The sequence below is a fragment of the Elephantulus edwardii genome, unplaced genomic scaffold (genome assembly GCF_000299155.1).
Source record: "Elephantulus edwardii isolate Elephantulus edwardi_28Jun2011 unplaced genomic scaffold, EleEdw1.0 scaffold00028, whole genome shotgun sequence".
Lineage (NCBI taxonomy): Eukaryota > Metazoa > Chordata > Mammalia > Macroscelidea > Macroscelididae > Elephantulus > Elephantulus edwardii.
This window is the reverse complement of record NW_006399778.1, coordinates 10,460,036-10,483,025: the sequence shown is the minus strand read 5'-3', so window position 1 is coordinate 10,483,025 and position 22,990 is coordinate 10,460,036. Positions and strand designations below refer to the sequence as shown.

Sequence of the window (22,990 nt, the reverse complement as noted above, 5' to 3'; positions counted from 1 at the left end):
GATGCTACCAATTGGTCCAGTGGTGAGAATCTTTGTCTTCTTGACATTGAGCCTCAGTCCATACTGAAGGCTGAGTCCTTGACCCTCTGCACTGAGTGCATGAGGTCCTCCTCAGTTTCAGCGAGCAAGGTTGTGTCATCTGCATAACACAGATTGTTGATAGATCTTCCACCAATCCTAACACCGCGCGTCTCCCAAAAGGTAGGTGATTCAAATCCCTCAGCTGCTCCTGAGGAGTAAGAGTGACAATCTCCTCTGGTGCAATTTATTGCCTTTGAAAACCTGCTGGAGGGTCGATGGTACATAACAACAACAATAAGCTGGGACTCGCTACATAGCTAAGCCTTTATGAATCAAAGCCAGACATAGTCAATCATTCTCAAGTGCTTCCCTATTACTGTTGGGAAGAAAAAGAACTCAGCCAGCATATATACAACTTTCCTTGCCTGAGGAGGACTTGAAGCATTTGCTACAGAAGGTCAACAACTGAAGTCTTCAATACAGATTACATCTAAACATCAAGGAAAACAAAAAGATCCTCACCACTGGGCCAATAGGCAGTATCATGAAAAGATTAAAGCTGTTAATGATTTCATCTTGCATGGATCTACAATCAGCACTCTTGGCACCCACAGTGAGGAAATCAAAAGATGAGTTGCACTGGGAAAATCTGCTATCAAGAACCTATCCAAGGTGCGAAGGAGCAAAAATGTCAGTCTAGAGACTAAAGCGTACCTGATACAAGCCATGGTCTTCTCAGTTATTTGCTGTCTATCTGAGAGCTGGGCAATGACAAAAGATGACAGAAATATTATGCCTTTGAGTTGTGGTACTGGAGAAGGGTACTGAACATACTGTAGACTGCAACAGGTTTGTCCTGGAGAGGGTGAAACCACATTGCTCCTTGGAAGTGAAGATTTTGAAGCTCTGTCTCATATACTTTGGGCATGTTTCTGGGAAGGACCAGTCCTTAGAGAAGGATATCATAGTTAGACGGGTAGAGGGTCAGCACCGAAGAGAAAGACCCTGGATGAGATGAACTGACAGAGACTGTGGCATGGCCTAAGCCGTGTCAGAGAAGGTGAGGGATGGCTCAGGATAGGACAAGGTTCAGAGCTACTGTTCAGAGGGTCACTAAGAGTCATCGCCAACTCAACAGTACATAACAACAGCAACAACCACACTTGGTCTGTAACATCTGTTCAATAAATGTAAATTGCCTCCTTAGTAAAAAAAGATATGGAGCTGAACAAAAACCACAATGAGATATCACTTGCACTTACTTGAACAGCTAAAATTACAAAGTTAGGTAATGTTAAGTATTGTAGAGAAATTGAACCCTCATAGATTGCTAGTCATAATGTAAAATAGTACAGGCACTTGGGAAAACAGTTTGGCAGTTACTCAAAATATTATACACAGGTTAGCTTATGACCCAACAGTTTTACTTCTTGAGAACTGAAAGCACATGTGCACACACCAGCATGAACATGAATGCTCACAGGAGCACTGTTCATGACAGCCAAAAGGTGGAAGTAAACCCAAATGCCCATAGAGCAATGAACTGGATAAAAGAAAAATGTTGTGTATCTGTATAAGGGAATACAGCTAAAAGAAGAAAGAAAGAACTGACAACTACAAAATGAAGAATCTTGAAAACATATTACTTAATGAAATAAATCAGTCACAAAAGACCCCGTATTATATGAGCCTCGTTATATGAAATGTCTCAAATAGGCAATTCCATATAGATGGAAAGAAGACTAGGTTGCTGGGGTTGAGAGAAGGCAGAAATGAGGAGGGACTGTCAACAGGAATAGGGATTTTTTTGGAAATAATGAATACATTCTGGACTAACTGGTGGTGATAATTACACAATTCTGGGAATATAATGAAAACCAACAAACTGTACACTTTATAAAGGTGAATTTTATGGTACACAAATTATATCTCAATACAACTCCTTTACTGGTGTTGCAGTTAAGGCAACTGACTGCAAATCAAAAGTTCAGTGGTTCAAATCTAGCAGTTGCTCCTCTTTGGGAAGAAGTTGTAGCAGTTTGTTTCTATAAAGACTTATTATCTTAGAAAGTCTAAGGGGCGTTATATGTACTGTGTCCTATAGAGTGACTGTGAGTTGGAATTGACTCAATGGCAGAGGATTTTTTTTTAAGATCTTATACAAACCCCCCAAATCAATGATGTTATTAGTTTCATAATTAACACTACAAAGCAAAATGTGTATGAATGGTCACACAAAACCCCCCCCAATTTGATTTGTAAATTTGTTCTTAAGAGAAGAGTGAATTGGGGGGAAGGGGGTAGGCTGGGAGAAAAGTGCAGCAATGAATGACTGGAAACCCTAAGTCTCTGTAAACTTTTATTAAAATTAATAGAAAAAAATTACAATTAAAAAAGTAAAAATTCAACTCCTGACTGAAGCCACAGAATTAATGACCACATCTATCAGCTCTGCATACCTAGCACGTGCCACAGACCATGTGAACGGTTTATACACATGCTCTGTACCTCTCAATACCCTGCAGTTTGGGTTTTACAGATAGAGAATTCGGAAGCTCAGAGATGACAGCTTACCCAGGATCACACAGTAAGTGACCAGGCAGACATTGTGACCCAGTTCTACTTACTCCACAGGTTCAGATCTTCTCAGTCTGCCAAACTCCTCCTCTCACCAAGCCTGGGCAGGTGGTCCCTCTGACAGCCCCTTGCAGCCCACTCAGCCGTGCCCCTGCCAGGAACTTACCCAGGAGGTGCTTGATGATGGCTTGGTTGTGTTCCCAGAGGTTGCTGAAAGTCCCCCAGCGTGAGTGGCCATCTGGCACGGGATTGGCTTTGATCCAGCCACCGCAGGCATAGCTGAAGAAGTCCTGGCAGGGGTCCACACTGGAGTCCATGGAGTTCAAGATGGAGCTGGTCACTGAGATACAGGCCTCACTCAGGCACACCGGGGGCGCTCCTGCCAGGGGCCATGTACAAGAAGCCAGTGAAGAATGGGCAGCGAGGAGGCTGGGAGCACAGTGCAACTTGCTGGGGCCCCAAGAAAGGCATGTCCCACCCGGCCTCAACCAAGGTTCTGGAACTAGATGATTACTAGGCCCTTCCAGAGAAATGGTTTCTACAGACTTATGATCTCTTGGCTTGTAAATCACCTACTTGTTTCATTTGTGATTTATTTACTCCTGATTGTAGTTGCCTAACAATCCTTTCCACAGCTCTGAAAAGTACCAGAATCAAAGTGTTTCTCTAAGTCCTACCTTTGTTTCCCCCACTTCCACCCCTTTATTTCCACAAAGAAGAACTGATTTTAAAAATTTGACTCCTGTCTTTCAATAAGCTTATTCTGCCATGCATGCATTATTTATTCAACAAAGTAACTGCTGGATTTCTTCTAGATTCTTTGCTGGGTAAGGGAAGGTATGTGTGTATTGAATGTGTGTTTGTGTGTGGTGTTAGGGCTGTCTATAAAAGAAAAAGTCCTTTCCTGCAAGAGCTAATAATTTAGTTAGGTACAGAATCATTATCCAAGAAAAGTCAAAATATAACTGTTGGATGCTGTTCTTCATTCTAAAAACCAGACTCTTTTCTATGTGCAGACAAGCTGGTGCCAGGGGGAAGGAAGAGAAGTGGCAGGAACTATGAAGAATCATTCATAGGCAGGAAAGTTATCTTACTGAATTCTTAAAACCCAAAACAAGCCCAAGACACTGTTTTGCTTACAAGCATGTTTATAAGCGTGGAAATGAACAGACACAAAGGGGCTAAGAACCCAGCTCAGAGAACAACTCAGAAGTGAACGGTCCTCTTTTTTTCTCTATTACATCTTGTTCTTCCCGCTATGAATTGGGCAAGAGTACTTTTTGGACACCCACTACATTTTCTTGTGATAATTGGCCCACACTGCCAGGAGGCAGGGCAGCCCTGCCTCCCAGAAGCCAGTCTAAGTAGCAGGGATAGAAGTTGGCATAGCTGGGCAGCAGAGAAGACGACGAAGGCCTATACATGCCCCGAAACACGTGTGAAGAGAGAAAGCAGCTTCTGAGCAGGTTTTCCAGCACAGAGAGCAGCGGGTTCGGGGCTGAATGAAGGTTAGAGGAAAGGAAGAAGGCAGACCTTGGCCACAAAGATCATGAGTGGGTGGGCTTTGGCAAAGAAAAGAAACCAGGCCATGAGCAGCCTCAGAAGTAGCCTGACCAGAGGGGCAAGACAAATCTGAGTGCAGGGAATAGGGCCGGAAATGTAGACTGGTGTTAAGAATACAGACGCAGCCTACCCATCTGTGGACACAAGCCGTGCTGGAGACAACAGGGAGACTGGAGGGTCGCTGAAGGAGAGGACGATCCTCGACCAGGTGGACTGACATGGTGACTGCTGCAATGACTACTGAGTACTGTGCTGTCAGACACCTCACACACACCGAAGCCTCCCAAGGGGCAGCAGATACGAGTGTGAAAGCCTTGTTTACAAACAAGGAAACAGGCTGTGAGGAAGGGAGAGAATAAGGTCCCAGGGCTAAAGGGGAGCCCTGCGGTCTGAACCCAGGTGTGTCCACTCCAATGCTGCCCTCTTCTGCTTTCCCACCACCTCCTTCCTGGTCACAGGGACAGGGGTGTCCCTACCTGCAGAGTAGGGAGGCAGTTAGACCTGACTTCAAACCCAAGCTTTCTGTTTCCTGCAGTGGGACCTTGTGTGAGTGACCCCCATCTCTCTGAGCCTTAATTTCTCCATCTAAAAAACAGAAAAGATTAGTGTGATTGAGCTCACAGGGCTGTGAGGAGGAAGGGAACCATGTCTGAGCGAGCAGAGCTGTGACCAGGTGGTGGCTGCTGAGGTTCCTATCATGTGACCTTTCTCTCTGGCTCTCCCTGTCCTATTGAGCAGAAAGAGAGAAGTATCTGAAGAACTGACCCTCTCCCTCGTGCCTGACCCTTATTCCTTTCACTGTCTGTGTCCCCTTGGTCTGGATGGGGGTAGGGCACGGAATGGTTGAAAATGAGGGGATTCAATGCCCTCCTTATGATAACTGACACAAACCTTGTCCTTACTCCCCCACAGACACACGCACACACACACATACACACACAGATCCTGACACATCCCACTCCTTGAAATCACTCTCATCTAGCCTGCCTTCTGAATAGACCCAGTAACCAGAATTGTGTCAAGCTTTTCTTCCTGTAGTTTATTGTATAAAACCCAACAGGTATTCTTGGGCCAATTTTCAGAGAGCAGAGCAGACACAAGGGCTGGTGGGGGAAATTGCCACCTCACTCAGAAAACATCACTTTGCCAATCTTGTGTGCCTTGTAGTTTGTGGGCTTATTAATAGCCGATGACAAATGCAAAAGTCCTTCAGACTGGGATCTACATAACAGTGGAAAAAACCCAAGGTTTCTTGATTTTGAGGTAAATATTTCTAAGATAATGATATAATTAGAAAATGATTCACAACCTCACAGCAATGGTTCTTTACTCACCAGGAACAAAATGGCAACCAAAAGCTCAGAGAGGAAACCAGTCTACACAAGCTACAACCTCACCCGCTAAGGGGCCAGAAGATGTGGTGCCCAGGTATCACCACTGTGCTCAACACAGATGGATGGGCCAAGAAAGAATGGGAGAGGAACATGGAACAAAAGTCAATTTCTTATTAAAAGCAAAACAAAAAAGGCAAGCTGAAGCTGTAGAGGACAGAGGACTCCTTGAGATTAGCTCGGAGAAAATACAAAAACCAATCCCACTGACACTGAGCTGGTTCCTGCTTGTGGGGGCCCTGCACTGGGTTTCTGAGGCTGTAAATCTTACAGGATACTCTTTAAACCTGGAAGCCAGCCTGTCCCGAGATCACGTTTTAATGAAATGGCAGAGTAGCACACAAAAGAAAGTATGTTAGCTGTGAGACAGGTGCTCCACTTAAGGCTGAAGCATGTCAGGGATCATGAGGCTGGAGCAGAGGTTCATAGGGCAAGGTTCAGATCTGTGGGTCACAGGGTTGCTATGAATCCTACACCACTGAACGGCATGAAACAACAGGTCAGACCATTTTCAATGCAGCTCTATTTCCCTTTCTAGAGGAAGTGTCGGAATCTTTGTAGGGTCGGGGAAGAGGACGTCTGTAAAAAACCTATTCACTATTATAACGCAATTTCATAGCTGGAAAAGGAAAAAGGAAAAAAGAATACTCATTGTTTTTATACAAAAATCTACAGGAAGTAATGCTTGACGAGATTTCAACTCATGGGACTACTCAGAAGACTGGAAGAAAGTGCTTTTCAGAGGCGAGAGTCAGAATCTGTGTGCTACATGTGTGGGTGGGAGTGCACACACAGAGACAGAGAGTAAGAGGATTTGGACTTAAAACAAAGGAAGAAACAAGCGTCAAGGAGTCTGCCTGAGAGATGTGAGCTCTTTAGGGAGCACCGACCCTTTGGGCACTGGGGTACTCACTGCTGTTGAGTCGATTCCAACTCCTTGCAACCTTTCACCAGGTTTCTGAGGCTGTAAATCAGGAGACTGTCCACCTCTTTCTCACACAGTATTTTGTGGATTTGAACTGCCAACCTATCAGGTCTGACACATTAAGCACTACGCTAGCAGAGTTCCTTCGGTGTCAAACAATAACATCAGTTGCTGCTGAGTTTACTTCACCTTATGGGTGCTAGCGTGGATCTGTGTTCCCCAGGGCCTTCAATGGCCAGAAAGTAAATGGCCAGGCCTTTCTTCTGGAGAACCTCTAGGTGGACAAACCCCCCGCCCCCAATTAACTACTAAGTCCATTAACTGCTGACACCACACAGGGAGTCTGGGCTGGCTACCTACGTGAAACCCAAAATAAAACTGTTTGATTATATATCTAATTGGATATTTAATGGTTTTTAGATCATTTCCTAAATACATCAGGCTTAGCAGGTACTTAAACATATATTTGAATAATTAATTGTTTCCAGGTATTTCTCAACCAACATCAAAGTTAACACCTGCAAAGTTTAGCTCAAGTACTCTCTTTTGGGAAATCTTCTAGACTCCAGCCGGCCTAGTAACCCCTCTTCTGGACCTCTTGAGTCTTTGACTGCCTGATACCCGCTGTTTGATTACACACTACACAGTGTTTGATAGCCATCTATTGGTCTACCTCTCCTACCAGACTGTGAACCTAAGGGCAGGCCTGCTGTTCTACTTGATTTTATATTTCCTTCATCTACATTCTCACCACTGGACCAATTGGCAGCATCAGGATGGATGGTGAAGAGATTGAGATTGTACACAGCTTTAGTTTGCTTGGCTCCACAGTCAACCCTCTTGGCACCAGTAGCCAGGAAATTAAAAGGCGCATTGCCATGGGAAAGTCTGCTGTTAGGGACCTCTCCAAAGTACTGAAGAGCAATGGTGTCTCTCTGGAGACTAAGGTACGTCTGTTACAGGCCATGGTCTTTGCAATCACTTGTTATGCATCAGAGAGTTGGACAATGACCAAGGAGGATAGAAGGAGAATTGATGCCTTTGAGCTGTGGTGCTGGAGAAGAGTATTGCGAATACCATGGACTGCTGGGAAAACAAACAGATTTGTCCTGGAAAGGGTTAAACCGTGTGGCTCCTTGGAGGCAAGGATTCTGAGGCTCCGTCTAACATACTTTGGACATGTTGTGAGGAGAGACCGGTCCTTAGAGAAGGACATCATGCTTGGGAGGGTGGAGGGATGGCACAGGAGGGGAAGGAGGTGGATTGATTCAGTGACTGGGATAATCGAGATAGGAGTGTCAGAGACAGTGCGACTGGCACAGGACAGAGCACAGTTTAGGGCTGTTGTACATAGGGTCGCTATGAGTCACAAGCGACTTGATGGCACATAACAGCAACAACACAATTGTCACAACTGGGCCAACAGGCAATGACGTGACAGATGCAGAAAAGACTGAAACTGTCAATGATTTCACCTTGCCTGGATCCATAATCAATCCCATTGAACCAGCAATCAAGAAATCAAAACATGGGTTACACTGGGAAAATCTGCTTTCAAGATGCTAAGGAGCAATGATGTCAGTTTAAAGAGTAAAGTGTACTTGATTTGAGTTATGGTCTTTTCAGTTACTTGCTATCCATTGGAAAGTGTGACAATGTATAAGGATGACAGAAGAACTAAAGGGTGACAGAAGAACTAATGCATTTGAGTTGTGGGATTGCAGAAGAGTATGTGATATTCCATGGACTGTCAAGATAATGAACAAGTATGTCGTATGTCTTGGAGAAAGTACAACTAGAGTGCTCCTTGGAGGCAAGGATGGTGAAAAGTTCATCTCACATACTTTGGGCATGTTTTAGGAGGGGCTAGTCCTTGGAGAAAAACATTATGCTTGGAAAGGTGGAAGAGAGAGAAGAATATCCTTAACAAGACGGATTGTCACAGTAACTGTAACAACGGACTCAAGTACATGAGAGATGGTGAGGATGGCAGAGACAGGGCAGAGTTCAGCTCCAGGGTTCATTAGGTTGCTGGGACTTGTAGCTGATAGTTTCAAACAACAGCATTGTACTCAGCAGCTAGCAACTATTTAATATGTATTTGCTGAATGACTAAATTATTGAATGAATGAAAGAACTCTGGCTGACACTCAGCCACCATTCATGGAGGCAGAAAAGATTTCTTTCTTCCAGGTTAGGTATGATCAATCAGGAAGGCAGCGACAAGTCTCAGATCTAATTCACAGACATCTGTCTGAACGCACCTGGCCTTGGCACACTACAGGAGACTTTAGGGGATTTTCTGGGAGAAGTTATTGGTTCCTGTCAACTCCAAAGCACCTGCAGTGTCTGGAGAAGAGGGAATAGCAGGAAGGAGGAAAAATGCATCAAGTGTCCAGAAGTAATTTCTAGGTGGGTCTTTCAAAATCGTTAGAGGATTTCCTTTCACAGGCCTAGCATTTGTGTTAACGTGACTGATGCCAGTGCTCACTGCTGGGTAACAACGTGGCTGTTGACACCTGAGTGGCTACTACTTTCCCAGGTCACGATGGCCCATGAGATGATGAGCTGCGCCCTGGGTCACATGATCCTCTACCTGGCTCCACCTGATCCTCTTACCCAGTCTTGAGCTGGGATAGAGGCGGAGACTTTCCCTTTGTAGGCCCCACTTAGGAGTGACAGCAGGCAGCTCTGGGCCAGGCTAACCACCAAGAGCTGGTCCTCAGGGGATTTCCCTGATTCCTCGGGAAGTGAAGACATACCTTGAGAATACATGGAAGCAACATTAATTGCTGGAGTCTGGTCTACTCCCACACAGGGCCAGGAGCTGGGCAGATGAGGCTAGGCGGGGTCCTGACTGACAGGCAAGAGTATTTGGAACTGAAGCTGATTTGAGATGAGGGTGATCAGCAGAGAAAGGCCATTCCTAAGCCCAATCTTATTCCTAGTTCTTCTGCTCACTCTAATCATTTGCACCACAAAATATTCATCTCATATACTCTGGCCGTATTGTCAGGATGGGCCAGTGCTTGCCAAAGGATACCATGCTGGGGAAGGAGGGTGGTCAGAGAAAGACAGGAAGACATGATAACATGTCTTAACAGGATAGATTGACAACGGTAACTTTAACAATGGGCTTGGACATAACAGAGGTGATGAGGATGCCACAAGATAGGGCAAGGTTCAGAACTGTTGTGTGCAGGATCACTGTGAATTGTAGTTGGCTCAATGGCACCTATCAACAACACGATAGGCAGGCAGGCATCAGACCATGTACATATGCCTAATGGTCTGGAAACCATTAGTCAATCAATCAAATACACAAGTGTACCTGCTGAGCTAGGCATAATGCAAGGTACATTCCATTAAAAAAGTCATCTATGAAGTATTAAATTGTAAACAATTATAAATCACATGAACTTCAATCTCTCCCATGCTGAGACCAGAAGAATTAGATGGTGCCCGGCTGCTATGGCTGATGGCTCTAAAAGGAATCACAGCAGAGGGTTTTGGGTAGAATGGGAGAAAAATGTGGGACGAAGCTCTGAATCACAACAATGACCAAACTTGCTGTTCCAATAGAGACAGGCAGGACCCCTGAGACGTTGACCCTCAGTAATTGTTTGAGTCTGGAACTAATCTTATCATGAAGCTCAATGTTCAGCCACACAATAGACAGCTTGTAAGATGAACAGTAACATCAAGGAGGCATTGATTCCTTACAACAATCAACCATACAAGATCAGCAGGGCAGCATTTGCTCCATTTGCTCGGGGAGGGGGGGGACCATGAGGAGGAAGGGTTAGGATGGAAGCCTGAATGGAAAGGATAATGACAGAAGGAAGTGGCAAGTGTGCTATTAGTGGGGACTATAATTAATGTCATCAAACAAAATCTGTATGAATGATTGACATGAAAACCAATTTGCTCTGTAAACTTTCACTCAATGCACGATTAAAAAAGAAAGCTCCACCTCAGAGTTAACAATAACAGCGCTTGCTTCGGCAGCACATATACTAAAATTGGAACGATACAGAGATTAGCATGGCCTCTGTGCAAGGATCACACACACACACACACACATAGAGAGGTTAACAATAACAAAAAATAACCAAGCAATTAAATAATTCTTTCTTCAGCACCACCAATATATTTAATCCGGTGCATGTCACAAGGTAAACACTCACTAAATGTTTGTGGAATGAATCTGTGAATGACTGACAGACTTGTACTTGACCAAGAAAGAGGCCAAGATAACTCAGATGAGGTCCCTGGCACTTCCTCATGCTGATCTGGGCCAGTGACATCAGAGTGCTGAAGGACTCAATCAAGCTGGGGAAGTTCCCCAAACTTGTTTAAGGTCACTGTCTCTTTGAAAGAGCAAGTGACTAAGTCAGTAGGATAGGATCCTGAGCAAAAGTCCCAGAGACCTTTCAGCCAGGTGAGCCATGTGCAACCAGAAACCTAGATGCTGAGGTGCCAGTGGACTGGGAGAGCCGCTGGAGTTGGCTGGATTCCCCGTCCTCAGTTTTCACTTGGACTCACCCTCTCTAGTCCAACGAATGCCTATTGGACAATGAGCCCGTGCCAATCACTCAACTAGAGTCCCCAGAACCAGCTTCGAAGGGCTCTGACAGTGGGGCTAGGGCCAGGTCACTACATCCAAGGTGGAGGAGACCTATACTGCTACAGAAGGACATGCTGGCTCACAAAGGACAGCTTGCCAAGGACAAGGCTTCTGGGGGGCTGAAAGTTCATTTCTAGGAGCAGCAAGCACACCTAGGCCAAGGATTTTACCAAGGGAAGCGGTGCCTGTGGTGAATGCCGGCCTCATTTCTTCCTTCCTCCCCAGCCTTGTAATGTCAGGCAAGCCATTCAGCTTCCTCAGCTGTAAAATGGGACCCAAACTAACCACACTTCATGCATGAGGTTGTTATTGGAAGAACTGAGATCATGCTTATAAAGTAGTGGTGTGATGTGTGGATCATGGGACACAGTCAGGAAACAGAAGCCATTATAGCCGTTTTACTGGCTGTAAGCATTAACCGTATGTCTGGTCAGTCCACTTCTTTTCCTAACAACAAGAGCACACAGAGCTGGGTTGACAAAGCCTTGTAACAGGCATCAAGCATCTTATTATACACACTATCCCAAACCCTCAGAGCCATCTCTGGACGGGCCACTATTTTTACTACAAATCTCAGGCTCTGGCAGGTCAAGGGAGTTGTCCAAGGCCACACAGGCAATAACTGGGCCAAGATTTGGACTCAGGTCCTTCTGGCTCCAAAACCTTTATACTGTCCCCTGCTGCGTCTCAGGTCTCAGTCTCCTTAGCCACTGGTAAGATCCCTTCTTGGGCTTTGAGACCACTGCTGGTTGGGGCTAGGAAGCCTCCCCCCTCTCCCCCAAGCAGAAGTGAGCCAAGCCCACAATGTGACACAGAATACCTACTTGTCTGGTACTGGACACCCAGCACTGCCAAACAGGCCACCAGCCCTGCTGTCAGAAGTACCACCAGCACCACCAACCGCTTCTCCACCGGGGTCCGCGCAGACCAGCACCTCTGCCCACTCTGGGTGCTGCGGAAGTTCACCTGCAGGGAAGGAGGCAGGAGAGGTGGAGAGAAAATGAGTCCAGGGCCCCTCCTCTCCAGGAGGAAGGGACTTTGCTGCAGGCCCAGACCTTGGGGAGACATCAGGGCGACCCTGAGGCCTTAAGAGTGGTTCAGTTCCCACAAACTCAGCGCTAATCCAGGAAAGGAACCGCCACCCTCAGAGGCTCAGATTTGCACTCAACCATCAGAGTCAGTAGCTCGATCCAGCCAGGCCAGTGTTTTCAGTGTTACACGATATGGGTGGAAGTGAAAAAGAAAAAAAAAATACCCACCCAACTCCGCTTTTCCTTGTTTCTTCTGTAAGGAATTCATAAAAGAACAGGATGTTTGGACTTGCAGGCATCCAGGGAGTGTCCAGCTGGGCTCTCCTTGGAACTCAGTAACAGGGCTGGCGACAAGGATGCTACAACTCCCAGGAGCAGTACATTTACCCTCTCAATTAATTCATTAAAGAAGAGCTGCGTTCTTATTTCTCTTTTTACAGATTAGGAAACTGAGGTCCGGAGGCTGCCACCTAGTTAATGACTTGGGTTCAAGACCCTGTCGACGCGACTCCACCAGTGGGTTAGAGATTGGGGTTTTAGGAGATGTCAGGGGAGGGATGCACAGAGAAATGGCTACATTCAGGCAGGTCCTTAGGGGGAGGGAAAAGGCCCCTGGTCTAAGAGTCTGGCTAAACAGGAAAAGAGGCACAATGGGAGGAAGTGGAGGGTGTGGTAGGGGCCTCCAGGGCTCGAGGAGGGGTCAGCACAGGCCTCAGCCCAGGCCCCTCCCACCTGAGGCCAATTTCAGGGTTTCCCTGATACTAGAGGTGCTTCCTGCAAGAGCCAGCAGCAGGACAAAGAGGGTCTACTGGAGGTGGGGCTCGGCTCAGTGACCATGTGGCCACATGGAGGGGAAGGGGGCTCCTTCCCTTTGAGCTACTCACAGCCCAGGAGGGAGAAAGATAAAAGGACTACAGAGAAAGAGGGCTAAACTGAAAGAGACAGGAACAGGACTACACCCACTAGAACATATATATAGGTTTGACAGAAAGCATTTCTGCAAAGGTATTGCTTATACTGAAGTATATCCATGTATATAATAGAGCACAAGGGGGCAAAGTGATACAAACTTCCTAGCATAACCAACACCTTGAGGGGATGCGTGTGGAGGCTTAAAAGCCTAGGAACACAGTCTTGGGGATATCTAGGTCAACTGGCATAAAGTAGTCCATAAAGACAATGTTTTACATCCTACTTTGGTAAGTAGAGACTAAGATTTTAAAACATTGCAAGCAGCCATCTAAGGTGTAACTGTTTAAGGCATAATGGTTTTCCCTCTGTAATGAGGTTAAAAAAAAAGAGTGAAGAAATTCAAGAAAATTATTCGTCCAAAGGACTAAGGGGCCATAAGAACCAAAATCTCTACTCGCATGAGACCAGAAGAACTAGACGGTCTCCAGCCACTTTCATTGGGATTATATGGTAGAAGGTCTTGCACAGAGTGCAAGAGAAAAAGAAAATAAAAATTATGAAAGAACCAGATGTACTGGTCTGAAATTGGCAGAAACCTCAAGACTATGGTCCTTTCACAGTCTTCAAAACTGGCACTGAACTCATCCCCAGAGGATCACCTTTCAACCAAACGAGAGAGCTATGAAATGAACAGTGACACCTATGAGGAAGGTAATCCTCAGAACCACCAACCACACAAGACCAAAACGGCCTCAGCTTCCCTAAAGCAAAGCTCAGAAAGCAGAAAGGGACAGGAAAGAAGGATGGATGGCCATGGAAAACTAGGGAGAAGTGGAGAGAATGCTGTTATACTGAGGATGATGCAACTAATGTCACAAATGAAAAAGATACATAAACTGCTGAATGGAAAAAATGTGATCTGTAGTCTTTTACTCAAACTACAATAAAAAGAAAAGAGACAAGGGTGGGCAGGAGTTCACTCAGGGAAGGCTTCCTAGAGGAGGTGATGCCTGGGCTGGGTTTCAATAGCAAGTATGAGCTAGCCAGGTGAATGAGAAAGAGCTGAAGGAAGCAAAGTCTAGCTCCTAAGTGGTACAGGCTAACAAGTTTTTATGTTTTGCTGAGAGCTTGAGTGGCATGGCTAGATTTGCTTTTTGGAAAGGCTTATGTCAAGAAGCAAGGCCTGGAGTGTAGTGAGCGGAAGAAGGGAGACTCCTAAGGAGGCTGCCTCAGCCTGCCAAGGAGCAGAGAGAGAGGGGGCAGCTCCAGGGAAGGCAAGGAGACCCAGCTTCCAAGCTGCACAGTTCTTCACCAACAGCTGCCAGGATACCTGTTCTCAGGAGGCACATCACAGTCCTTGAGGGAGCCTGACACCTGGGAGACTGAGGCAGGTCACCTTAGGGAAGGGCAGTGAAACAGAGCTGGGTGCTGTCTTGGCAGGAAATGACTGGGAATTGATGCACTAGAGAAAGAAGAACACAGGAAAAGGAACTTGAGGTCAGTTAGCATTTCTACAGAAGTCCAGCCTGGCTGGAGGCCCCAAAATCACGAAAAGGAGCTAGAGGCTTGGTGTTATTTCTGAAGAGGTCCAGTCTGACCAAGGTCCTAGAGACTCATACACAAAACCAGTACACAGGAAGGGTGGGGGAGTGCCACTTTCTGAAGCTCCTTAAGAACTCTGAAATGTAAAAAACACCAACTTAAGGTGGATCATGGATCTAGGACTAAAACCAAGGACTATAAACTTCATTAAAGAAAAGCTTGGAAGAATTCTAGTAGGCCTAGTCCAGAACATAAACAGTCTCCCAAGTATCCTGAAAAATCTACAACCAGAAGATAAAATAGATGGATGGGACCTTCTAAGAATCAAATCCCTATGCACATCCAAAAACTTCTCCAACAGGGTAAAAAGGGAAGCCACAGACTGGGAAAAAGTGGTAATGACATGTCAGATAAGGGACTTATATCTAGAATTTATAAAATACTTGAGTACCACAACAAGATAAAGGTATATAATCCAATAGAAAAATGGGCACAGGATATGAATAGACACTTCACCAAAGAAGAACATTGAGATGGCCAACAAGCACATGAAGAAATGTTCAAAATCCCTAGCTCTAAGAGAGATGCAAATCAAAACAACTATGAGATATCATCTCACTGCAGAGTCAGAATAGCAAAATTTAACAGAAGAGCATGCAACAAATGCTGGCGAGGTTGTGGAGAAACTGGAACCCTTATTCACAGTTGGTAGGAGTGTAAAATGGTGCAACCACTGTGGAAGGCGGTATGGCGCTTTCTCAAAAAGTTGCAAATAGAGATACCATTTGACCCAGCAATTCCACTACTGGGAATATATCCCAAAGAGACCATAACTGACATCCAAGCAGATATATGCACACCCATGTTTATCGCAGCTCTGTTCACAATAGCAAGGAGTTGGAAACAACCCAGGGCCCATCAACAAACGAATGGGTAGAGAAGCTGTGGTACAGTCACACAATGAAATACTATGCTGCATTGAAAAACAAGGAACTCATTCAATATTATTCAAAATGGGTGAGCCTGGAGGACATTATGCTGAGTGAAATTTCTCAGTCACAAAAGGACAAATATTGCATGGTGCCACTGCTGTAAAATGGGACTGATATCAGGGTGGGGATAAGACAGAAAAACTGGATAAATTGTGTATACTGCACTGAAACAGATGAGAGACTGAATAATTTAAAAGTGATGTATGATAGGGTTATTATGGTTATCACAAGAGTCCACAATTAAGGTTGCATAGTGGAGTGTACTTGGGGAGGTAGGAGGGGTGCAGGGGGATTGTGTCCAAGGGAGGGAGTCTTTCTTTTACTTTTGAAAGAGAGAAGCAAACTGGGGGGCGGGGGGAGAGGGCTGGGCGGTGAGAGAAGTGCAGCAATGAATGAATGGAAATCCAAATTCTCTGTAAATGTTCATTAAAATTATTTAAAAAAATAAAATTAAATTAAAAAAAATGTAAAAAACAAAGGTTTCCAATCATGAGACTCTCATTTGTTAAAATTGGGCTGCAAGAACCTGGTGCAGAGGCAACCTGGGACAATGCTAACGTGTCCATGCACTCTCACATATGCTAAGTGCCTTTCCAGTCATCAATTATCTAACACAATCTACTTGGGGCACTGGCATTTATTTTACTCTTTCTTATTTGTGTTCCTGGACTTGTCACTTGTCTCACCCTGCCTTCTCCTTGAGGTCTCTCAGTAATCCACCATCAAAGCTCAGCTACTGGGAGGTCTGAGTGGTGTGTGTGGCCAAGGGCAGAGAGAACTCGACTTAAAGGGGTGCCTCCAAACTTGGAGGGGAAATTGAGGAATCAGCTCTATGAAGCCAGAAAACTTTACTTATCTAGATCGAGAGATGCCATAGTGTTGAGAGCAAGGAGACAGCCAGGAGCAAGAAAAAAGAAGAAACTGAGGTGAAAGGAAAAGGCATACAGGGTGGTGCAGTGGTTAAGTGCTTAGCAGCTAACCAAAAGGTCAGCCATGTTAATCCACCAGCTGCTCTGAGGGACACAGATGTGGCAGTCTGTTCTTGTAGAGATTACAGTCTGGGAAATTCTATAGGACAGTTCTACCCTGCCTTCCTGGGTTGCTATGAGTCTGAATCAACTTGACAGCAACAAGTTAACATCTGAGTGCTTATTATGTGTTTCCGGCATTGCGCTAATTCTATTTGTTGCTTGAGTATGCTATTCTAGATCCACAACATCACTAAAAGCAGGTACTACTAGTACAGGCTCCGGAAGAAACACAGGAAGGGGGTGGCAGGGGGAGAGAGGCCTCTGGGACAACCCAGCTTTCCAGAACTGGCGGCCTCATCCCAATTAGGCAATGCTACCCTAGAGGAGCAGAGTGGAGCTGAGCCTGTTTGTTTGATGTCAAGGAAAGTGCTGAATCTAAACAGATGGTGTTCACTGTGAAATTAAATTAGAATTAAGTCAGAATTAAATTAAAGATTCATAGTTCCAGGCAGGAGGAGCAAACAGAATTTGAAAATGGGGTTTTTAACCTTTGCAATGTGTGCTGAGCAACTTGTGCTGCCGGGTGATGGGCCTCTAGGTTTGTGGCTTAGTACTGGGCATATTTATTCAGGACAAATCCAGAGGCATCCTCTGGGGCAGGGGAACTAGAAGAGTCAGCTGCAGGCACTGTTTGGGGATGAGGGTCTCTCACCTCAGAAGAGGCTGTCTGCTGCTGGAGTAAAGGACGGGGTCAGGGTGGTGAGCCCCACTCTGCTTCCCATCAGCGTCTCAGGCACACCTGCCCGCATTCTTCACGGGATGATGCACAGGAGCCTGGAGATGAGGTCCCATGTGGAGAGAAGCTAGTGCTTTCTCACTCTCCTTTTGGAAATGAGGCCATGTCAATCATGAGAAACTGGTCTGCTGGGACTTGGAAGGTTAGGAGGATTAGTGGCAAGCAGCCCAATCCATTTCAGGGGAGGTAACTGGAAGTGGCCATCAGCCAGGAACGGGGCTGATGCTTGGAGGATGGAGTTGAGATCAATAGAGATGCTCAGCTCACTGGCAGGTTTCATTTCCTCTGCACTGCCCTGTGAGGCAGGGAGGGAGGATGCCCTCAAAGGAGTAAAGAGGGAAAGAGAAACGGAGAGAGAGACTAAGGGACAAAGAGAGTCGAGTTGCACAGCCCATGAGTTCCCAGGGTTTTCACAGCCAAGGGAACAAAGCCCTACTGAGGGATAAATATTTGGTTACAGAAGTGAATGTGTGGCTCACCTAGGCTTAGAGCAAGAACTAGTTCTGCAGGCGAGTATAGGGCTCAGCCTGGGGCCCAGGAGGCAAACGGCGACAGAAGGGTGGGGGGCTGGGCAGAGCCTGATGTTTGGAGGAAGCAGGGTGTTTGGGGAGGAAAAGAAAAGCCACTGAGGCTGCTCCCCCTCAGCACAGCACCCCAGACCTGCACTGTCAGGAACAGCACACAGGAGTAGTTTGGCTCAGGGCTTGGAGGAGAGCCGACCCCCTGCAGCCCTGGAGCCTGCTGAGAGCTGGCAGAGGGACCAGGCAGACCGTGACAACTTGCTCAGGGAGGTACCCTGCCTCTCTCTCTTGAGTGTCAGTTTAGGGAAGTTTCTTCCAGTAAAGTTTCCATGAGGTAGACTTCTGGTTGAGGTCACTGGGTTAGCTTAGTGCACATTGTATGTAGTATTCTCTTGTCTTCTAGCCTTTTGCCGGTGTCTTTTCTGACCCCAGCCCCCATGCCTGATGCTCTTCCAACCACTAGTAATCAATTAATCACCTGCTGTATTCCCCCAACGGGCCTCAGTCCTTGTCTCTAAGATGAGGACATTGGATGAGAGGCCAGGTTTGACCATCTCTGTTACTCTCAGTCTGAGTATCATGCATGAATTGGTGGAGATCGTTGAAAAGATCTCCAGGTAAGCAGAAAAGTCTTTACACAGGACTGAGTATATCGAAGAAAAAAAAAAGAGAGAGAGAAAACTTACACTAAAAAAAAAAAAAGATAATTACTAAGAAAACTAGAAACTAGAAAACTACTAAGAATTAGTATCTTGGCTTTCCTTTTTCTTACGGAGGGAAAAAAAGCTAGAAGTAACTGAATTAGAGACAAAGGTAAACTGCTGGGGCCATCGGCTCCTTATTTTAGGATGTGAATGTTACTCTTCCCTTCAAGCCTCTGAAATGGTGTGCTGAGGGCCGAGGGGCCAGGCTGCTTGGTTGAGCTTGTGCAGAAGTTCGAGGGGGGAAAAAGCTATTATTTAGGTATCACCAATATAACATGCATGGTGGATTTCAATAATGGGCCTGGTCACAAGTATGTCCACTTTCTGAAGGCTGAACAAAATGCTTTCACTTCTATTGTTTCATCTTCCCACCAGCTCTGAGAGGTGGGTTAATACTACTAATCTCATTTCACAAGGAAAGTGAGGTGCTATCAGGTCTCAACAGCCCGTAAGAGATGGGCAGGGCCGAGACTCCAAGCGAAGGCTGCTGACTGGCTTTGGATGCTCTGCTTGGTCCACAAGTGACTGTTTCCAGTGGAAGGCAAGTAATTTGTGCCAGGAAATTAAGCACAATGAGCTATAGAAAAAAAAAAGTCCTTTCACATGAAACATAGGTAGGACTTTGCTCTAATTGCTTTTCTTAAATTTGACACAGTTTGCTAGCATATTCAGCAGTACGAGTGGCACAGTGGAATGAAAGTTAACTTGTCCTTTGATAGTTTATTGGTAGTGATAACCTGCCTGTTTTTAGCATCAGTGGGCTTCAAAATGTTAAAAAATAATTGGGCTTTTTTTAAAAAAAAAGTGTAAGTTTGTGGTCAATTTGAAGAAGTCTAAAATTGAGGGAACAAATTATTTCTAGCAACCAGTACTCAGGAAATGACCTGGGAAGTTAACACAGATGGTCACCTCGATTACTTCTCAGGAGCCCCATCACAGGGCCCCCTCACATTCCTAACTCCCTCCCACCACCTGCCTGGTTTTAAATCCCACCAGCACTGAGGTCCTGGTCAGGAATGTCCCAAGCCAGCTCCCCAAGGAGGCGTGAGGAGAGTAGAAAGGCCCTTCACTCACTACCCCAGGGAAAGGAGGCCTTGGGCTCCTGAGTCAGCTGAACAGGGGCAGAAACGGAGAGGGCACAGGCTCTCTCCCTTTCAGGAGATTTAGGGATAGTCAGTCAATTTGGGCCAAGTGGATATTTAGAGCTCACTGAGTTGAACTGAATTTTATCTTAGTACCAAAAGGTGCTATGCTTTTTAATGGCAACATGTTTCAAAAGTTTACATGAAACAGCATTAAACGTAAAAGTAGGGCTCACTAACATGCATTTGGAGTGAGCTCAACAATGTTTTAAAATATACACACAGGCATGAAACAGGAGAGGTAAAATATGCCAAGAAGGTTAAAAGGTTTTCTCCACATGGTGGGATTATTGTTCTTTATTTTAAATATCTTTTTAAAGGTGGCTTCCCCCCCCCTTTCACAAATGCATATGCAAAGCTTCTATAGTCAGGAAAACATCATAAAATTGCTTTGTAAATTCAGTTGGATGGCTTCTTGATTCTTAGCTAGATCAAGTGCAAATCAGCTGAAATTTGCTTTAGGGGAAGTTGAGGAGGGTCGGGGCAAACCAGGCTGGCATCACAGACACAGCCCCAAACCTTGAGACAACCTTTTTGGCTTTTCCTGCATGAGAAGCTGAACCTGTGCCCAGTTCTACAGCTTGGTGTAGGGCAACCCACAAGATAGCTGTGTGACCACAGGAATGTCCCTCTCTCAGCAACCCAGCTACATCATCTGTAATGTGGGAACAGCAACCCTTACCTCATAGGTCATAAAAATAACAGCAATAATCCTAGCAGGCCCCCTGTGGTGTGTTTTGCACCCACTTTCTCTAACCTTCACTTCACAGATGAGGAAATCATGGCTTAAAAAGATTAAGTGGCTTGCCCAGGGCTAGAGTGGAGTCAGAACTCAAACCCACCCAGGTCCCTAGCTTCAGAGATGGCTCCTTCTGCTCCTCCAGAGAGCCTCCCATGGACGAAGGTACTCTGTGATCTGGACTGCTATTATAATGATGATAACAACACAGCATCATTATTTTTGTTGTGAATTCCAAAACGCTTTTGTGCTGATATATTTAGAACCTCCCGTGCAAGATGAGACTGAAAAAGACTGCTGATTAGATTCTGTTTTGATTTGTGAAGGGAAAGTGCCTATCACAGAAATCCAATTTCCTGCTGGGTTTAGCCTCTTTAAAAGGGCTTATAGAAAAGAGGTCTGTGACTTGAAGCAAGTAATTTCCGCTTTGCGAGCCTCAGTTTCCTGACTTGCAAAGCTCATGGAGGTGGTTCTAACTGTAGCTCACAGTGTCCTGTAGGCTGTACTCTTTATGGGAACGGATTACCTGGTCTTTTCTTCCGCAGAGCTGCTGGCAGAGAGTGCTTAACCACTGCACCTCAGGTATTTCTGAGGTTAACAAAAACCCCAATCCAACCCACTGTTGTCAAGTTGATTCTGTGTAGAATTGTCCCGTTGGGTTTCTGAGGTTTTAGTTCTTTATGGAAACAGACTGTCTCATCTTTAGTATCCCAGAGGAGGGACTCAATCAATTCCATTACAATTCTAGCTTCTAAAGAGGTGTGTCTGAGTAGAATACAGCTTATCAGCCTGTTTCCACTCACTCAAAGCTTGTTCTCAAGATGAACTGTGATTTAATGTGAGTTCATTGGGTAACCCTGGTACTCTCCCTGGTACTTCCCTTGGCCAATCTGGTTGAAGTCTTGGAGGGGGTGAGGTGCTCTCTCCTTTCTCAGGAGTCCTGTCTCAAGGTCCCTGTGGGTGTCCTTGACATTCTCAACTCTCTTGTTCATCTGTCTGGCTCCACACCCTTCTGGGGTGAAGACTTTCTATGGACTGGGCCAGCCTAACCCTACATGCTGAGGACAGGCAAGCAGAAAGTAGGCAAAAAAATGATGAGGTTTCCTTGCCTCAAAGGGTGGGCACATTAGATCTCAAGGGGCAGACCCTGGGGAGGGGAGGGACTCCCGGAGTAGGCTGAAAAGAGGTGAGGAGAGAGGGCAGGGGAGGCATCGGAAATTCAGGTATTTGGTAGAAAAGAGGAAGAATGGGTAATGGTTACCAGATAGGGTGACTAACCATTCTGTTTGCCCACAACTGAGAGGAGGCCAAGGGTTCTGGGCATTTCATGACAAAATCCAGAAAGTAATTTAGCCTCCACCATTAACTGGCTGCGTGAGCCCAGGCAAGTCACTTGGGCCCTTGGAACTGCTCTTCAGTGAAAGGAGAACTGGACCGGCTCAATTTTGAAGGCGCTTCAAATGTGCTCACGGAGCTCTGGCCCCAGAAACAAGTGGCTTGGGAGGATTTTTGTGACCAGCAGAGCTGACCAGGGGAGACTCTCATGGGGAGTCGGGTGCTTTGTGGACACTCCTGCTTCAGTAGTGATTCTTATTCTTCCCCGCTATCCCTGGGCACGTGCTTCCCCCAAGCTGCCTGCCTGCAAGGTTGGCAAGATCAGGCTGGCAGGAAGGGCTCCATGTGCATGCCTGGGCCTGGGCCTGGACCCCAGGGGCGCTCCAATTAGGGGGCTGGAGGGTGGGGGCGCTCCTACCTGCAGGCCATTGGAGTACACATCGCTCTCTGAGAGTGAGTCCACCAGGTCCTCTTCATCCAGCGTGGCCCGCTTGTAGGTCGACATCTGTAAGGCCAAATGCAGCACGGACTCCCTCAGTGCCTCCATGACTCTCACATGCGAAAGGGGAAGCAGCCCCCGGCGCCTCTGCTGCCGCTGCACCGCCCCGGCTGGGACACCCGGGGGGCCAGGACACCCCGGACCTGCCTACGAACCAGCCCTTGGCTGGGGAGGGGTCCTCACTCCCCGGCCCCCCTCCACACTTATGCAACGTCGCGTCTCACCCCCAGCACCGACAACGCAGCTGCCACTAGGTGTGGTGGCCACATGCTCTTCATGCTGAGCCTGGTGACACCCCAGCCTCTGCCGCCAGGGCCCTGGGACCCGTCAGGCTGGCCCGGAGGGCGGGCCGCAGGGGCTCGGGCGGGCGGGGCGAACCTCGTACCGCCTTGCGGGCGGGGCCTGCTTACCAGGAGAGCGACTCCTTTCCCCTCCCCTTGACTTGCTGCAGAGAAGACCCCTTGCGGTTGGAGAGAGACCGAGGAAGGGGGGAAAGTGAGAAGGTGCAACTCTTTCCCCTGAAGTTGGAGCAAGGTATACCCATGAGAAGCCACTAGCTGGCAGGAAGGAGCTTTGTTCTAACTCTGCCTTCTGGTAAGAAAAATAAAGTTCTGCTTCAATAATGAGTTCCTCCAAGGCAGATCCAAAAGTTCAAGAATTAGAAGTTGCCTCCCACTTGACTTGGAGCAGGAAGAGAGAGAC

General features: G+C 46.4%; 1 protein-coding gene across 3 annotated transcripts in view; it reads right to left on the bottom strand.

The window, feature by feature from the left end:
• ECE1 (endothelin converting enzyme 1) overlaps positions 1 to 22,566 on the bottom strand; it is a 77,530-nt gene extending 54,964 nt beyond the window's left edge. The window contains exons 1-4 of one of the 3 annotated variants that reach the window (XM_006883562.1): positions 22,513 to 22,566; positions 22,208 to 22,294; positions 11,929 to 12,070; positions 2,765 to 2,977 (exon numbers count right to left, since the gene is read on the bottom strand). In XM_006883562.1, coding sequence (XP_006883624.1) covers positions 2,765 to 2,977; positions 11,929 to 12,070; positions 22,208 to 22,294; positions 22,513 to 22,566 — 496 coding nt within the window. Of the gene's footprint in view, positions 1 to 2,764; positions 2,978 to 11,928; positions 12,071 to 22,207; positions 22,347 to 22,512 lie in introns of those variants that run through there. The other 2 variants (XM_006883561.1, XM_006883563.1) reach the window with 2 other exon arrangements.
• Positions 22,567 to 22,990: the final 424 nt, after the last annotated feature.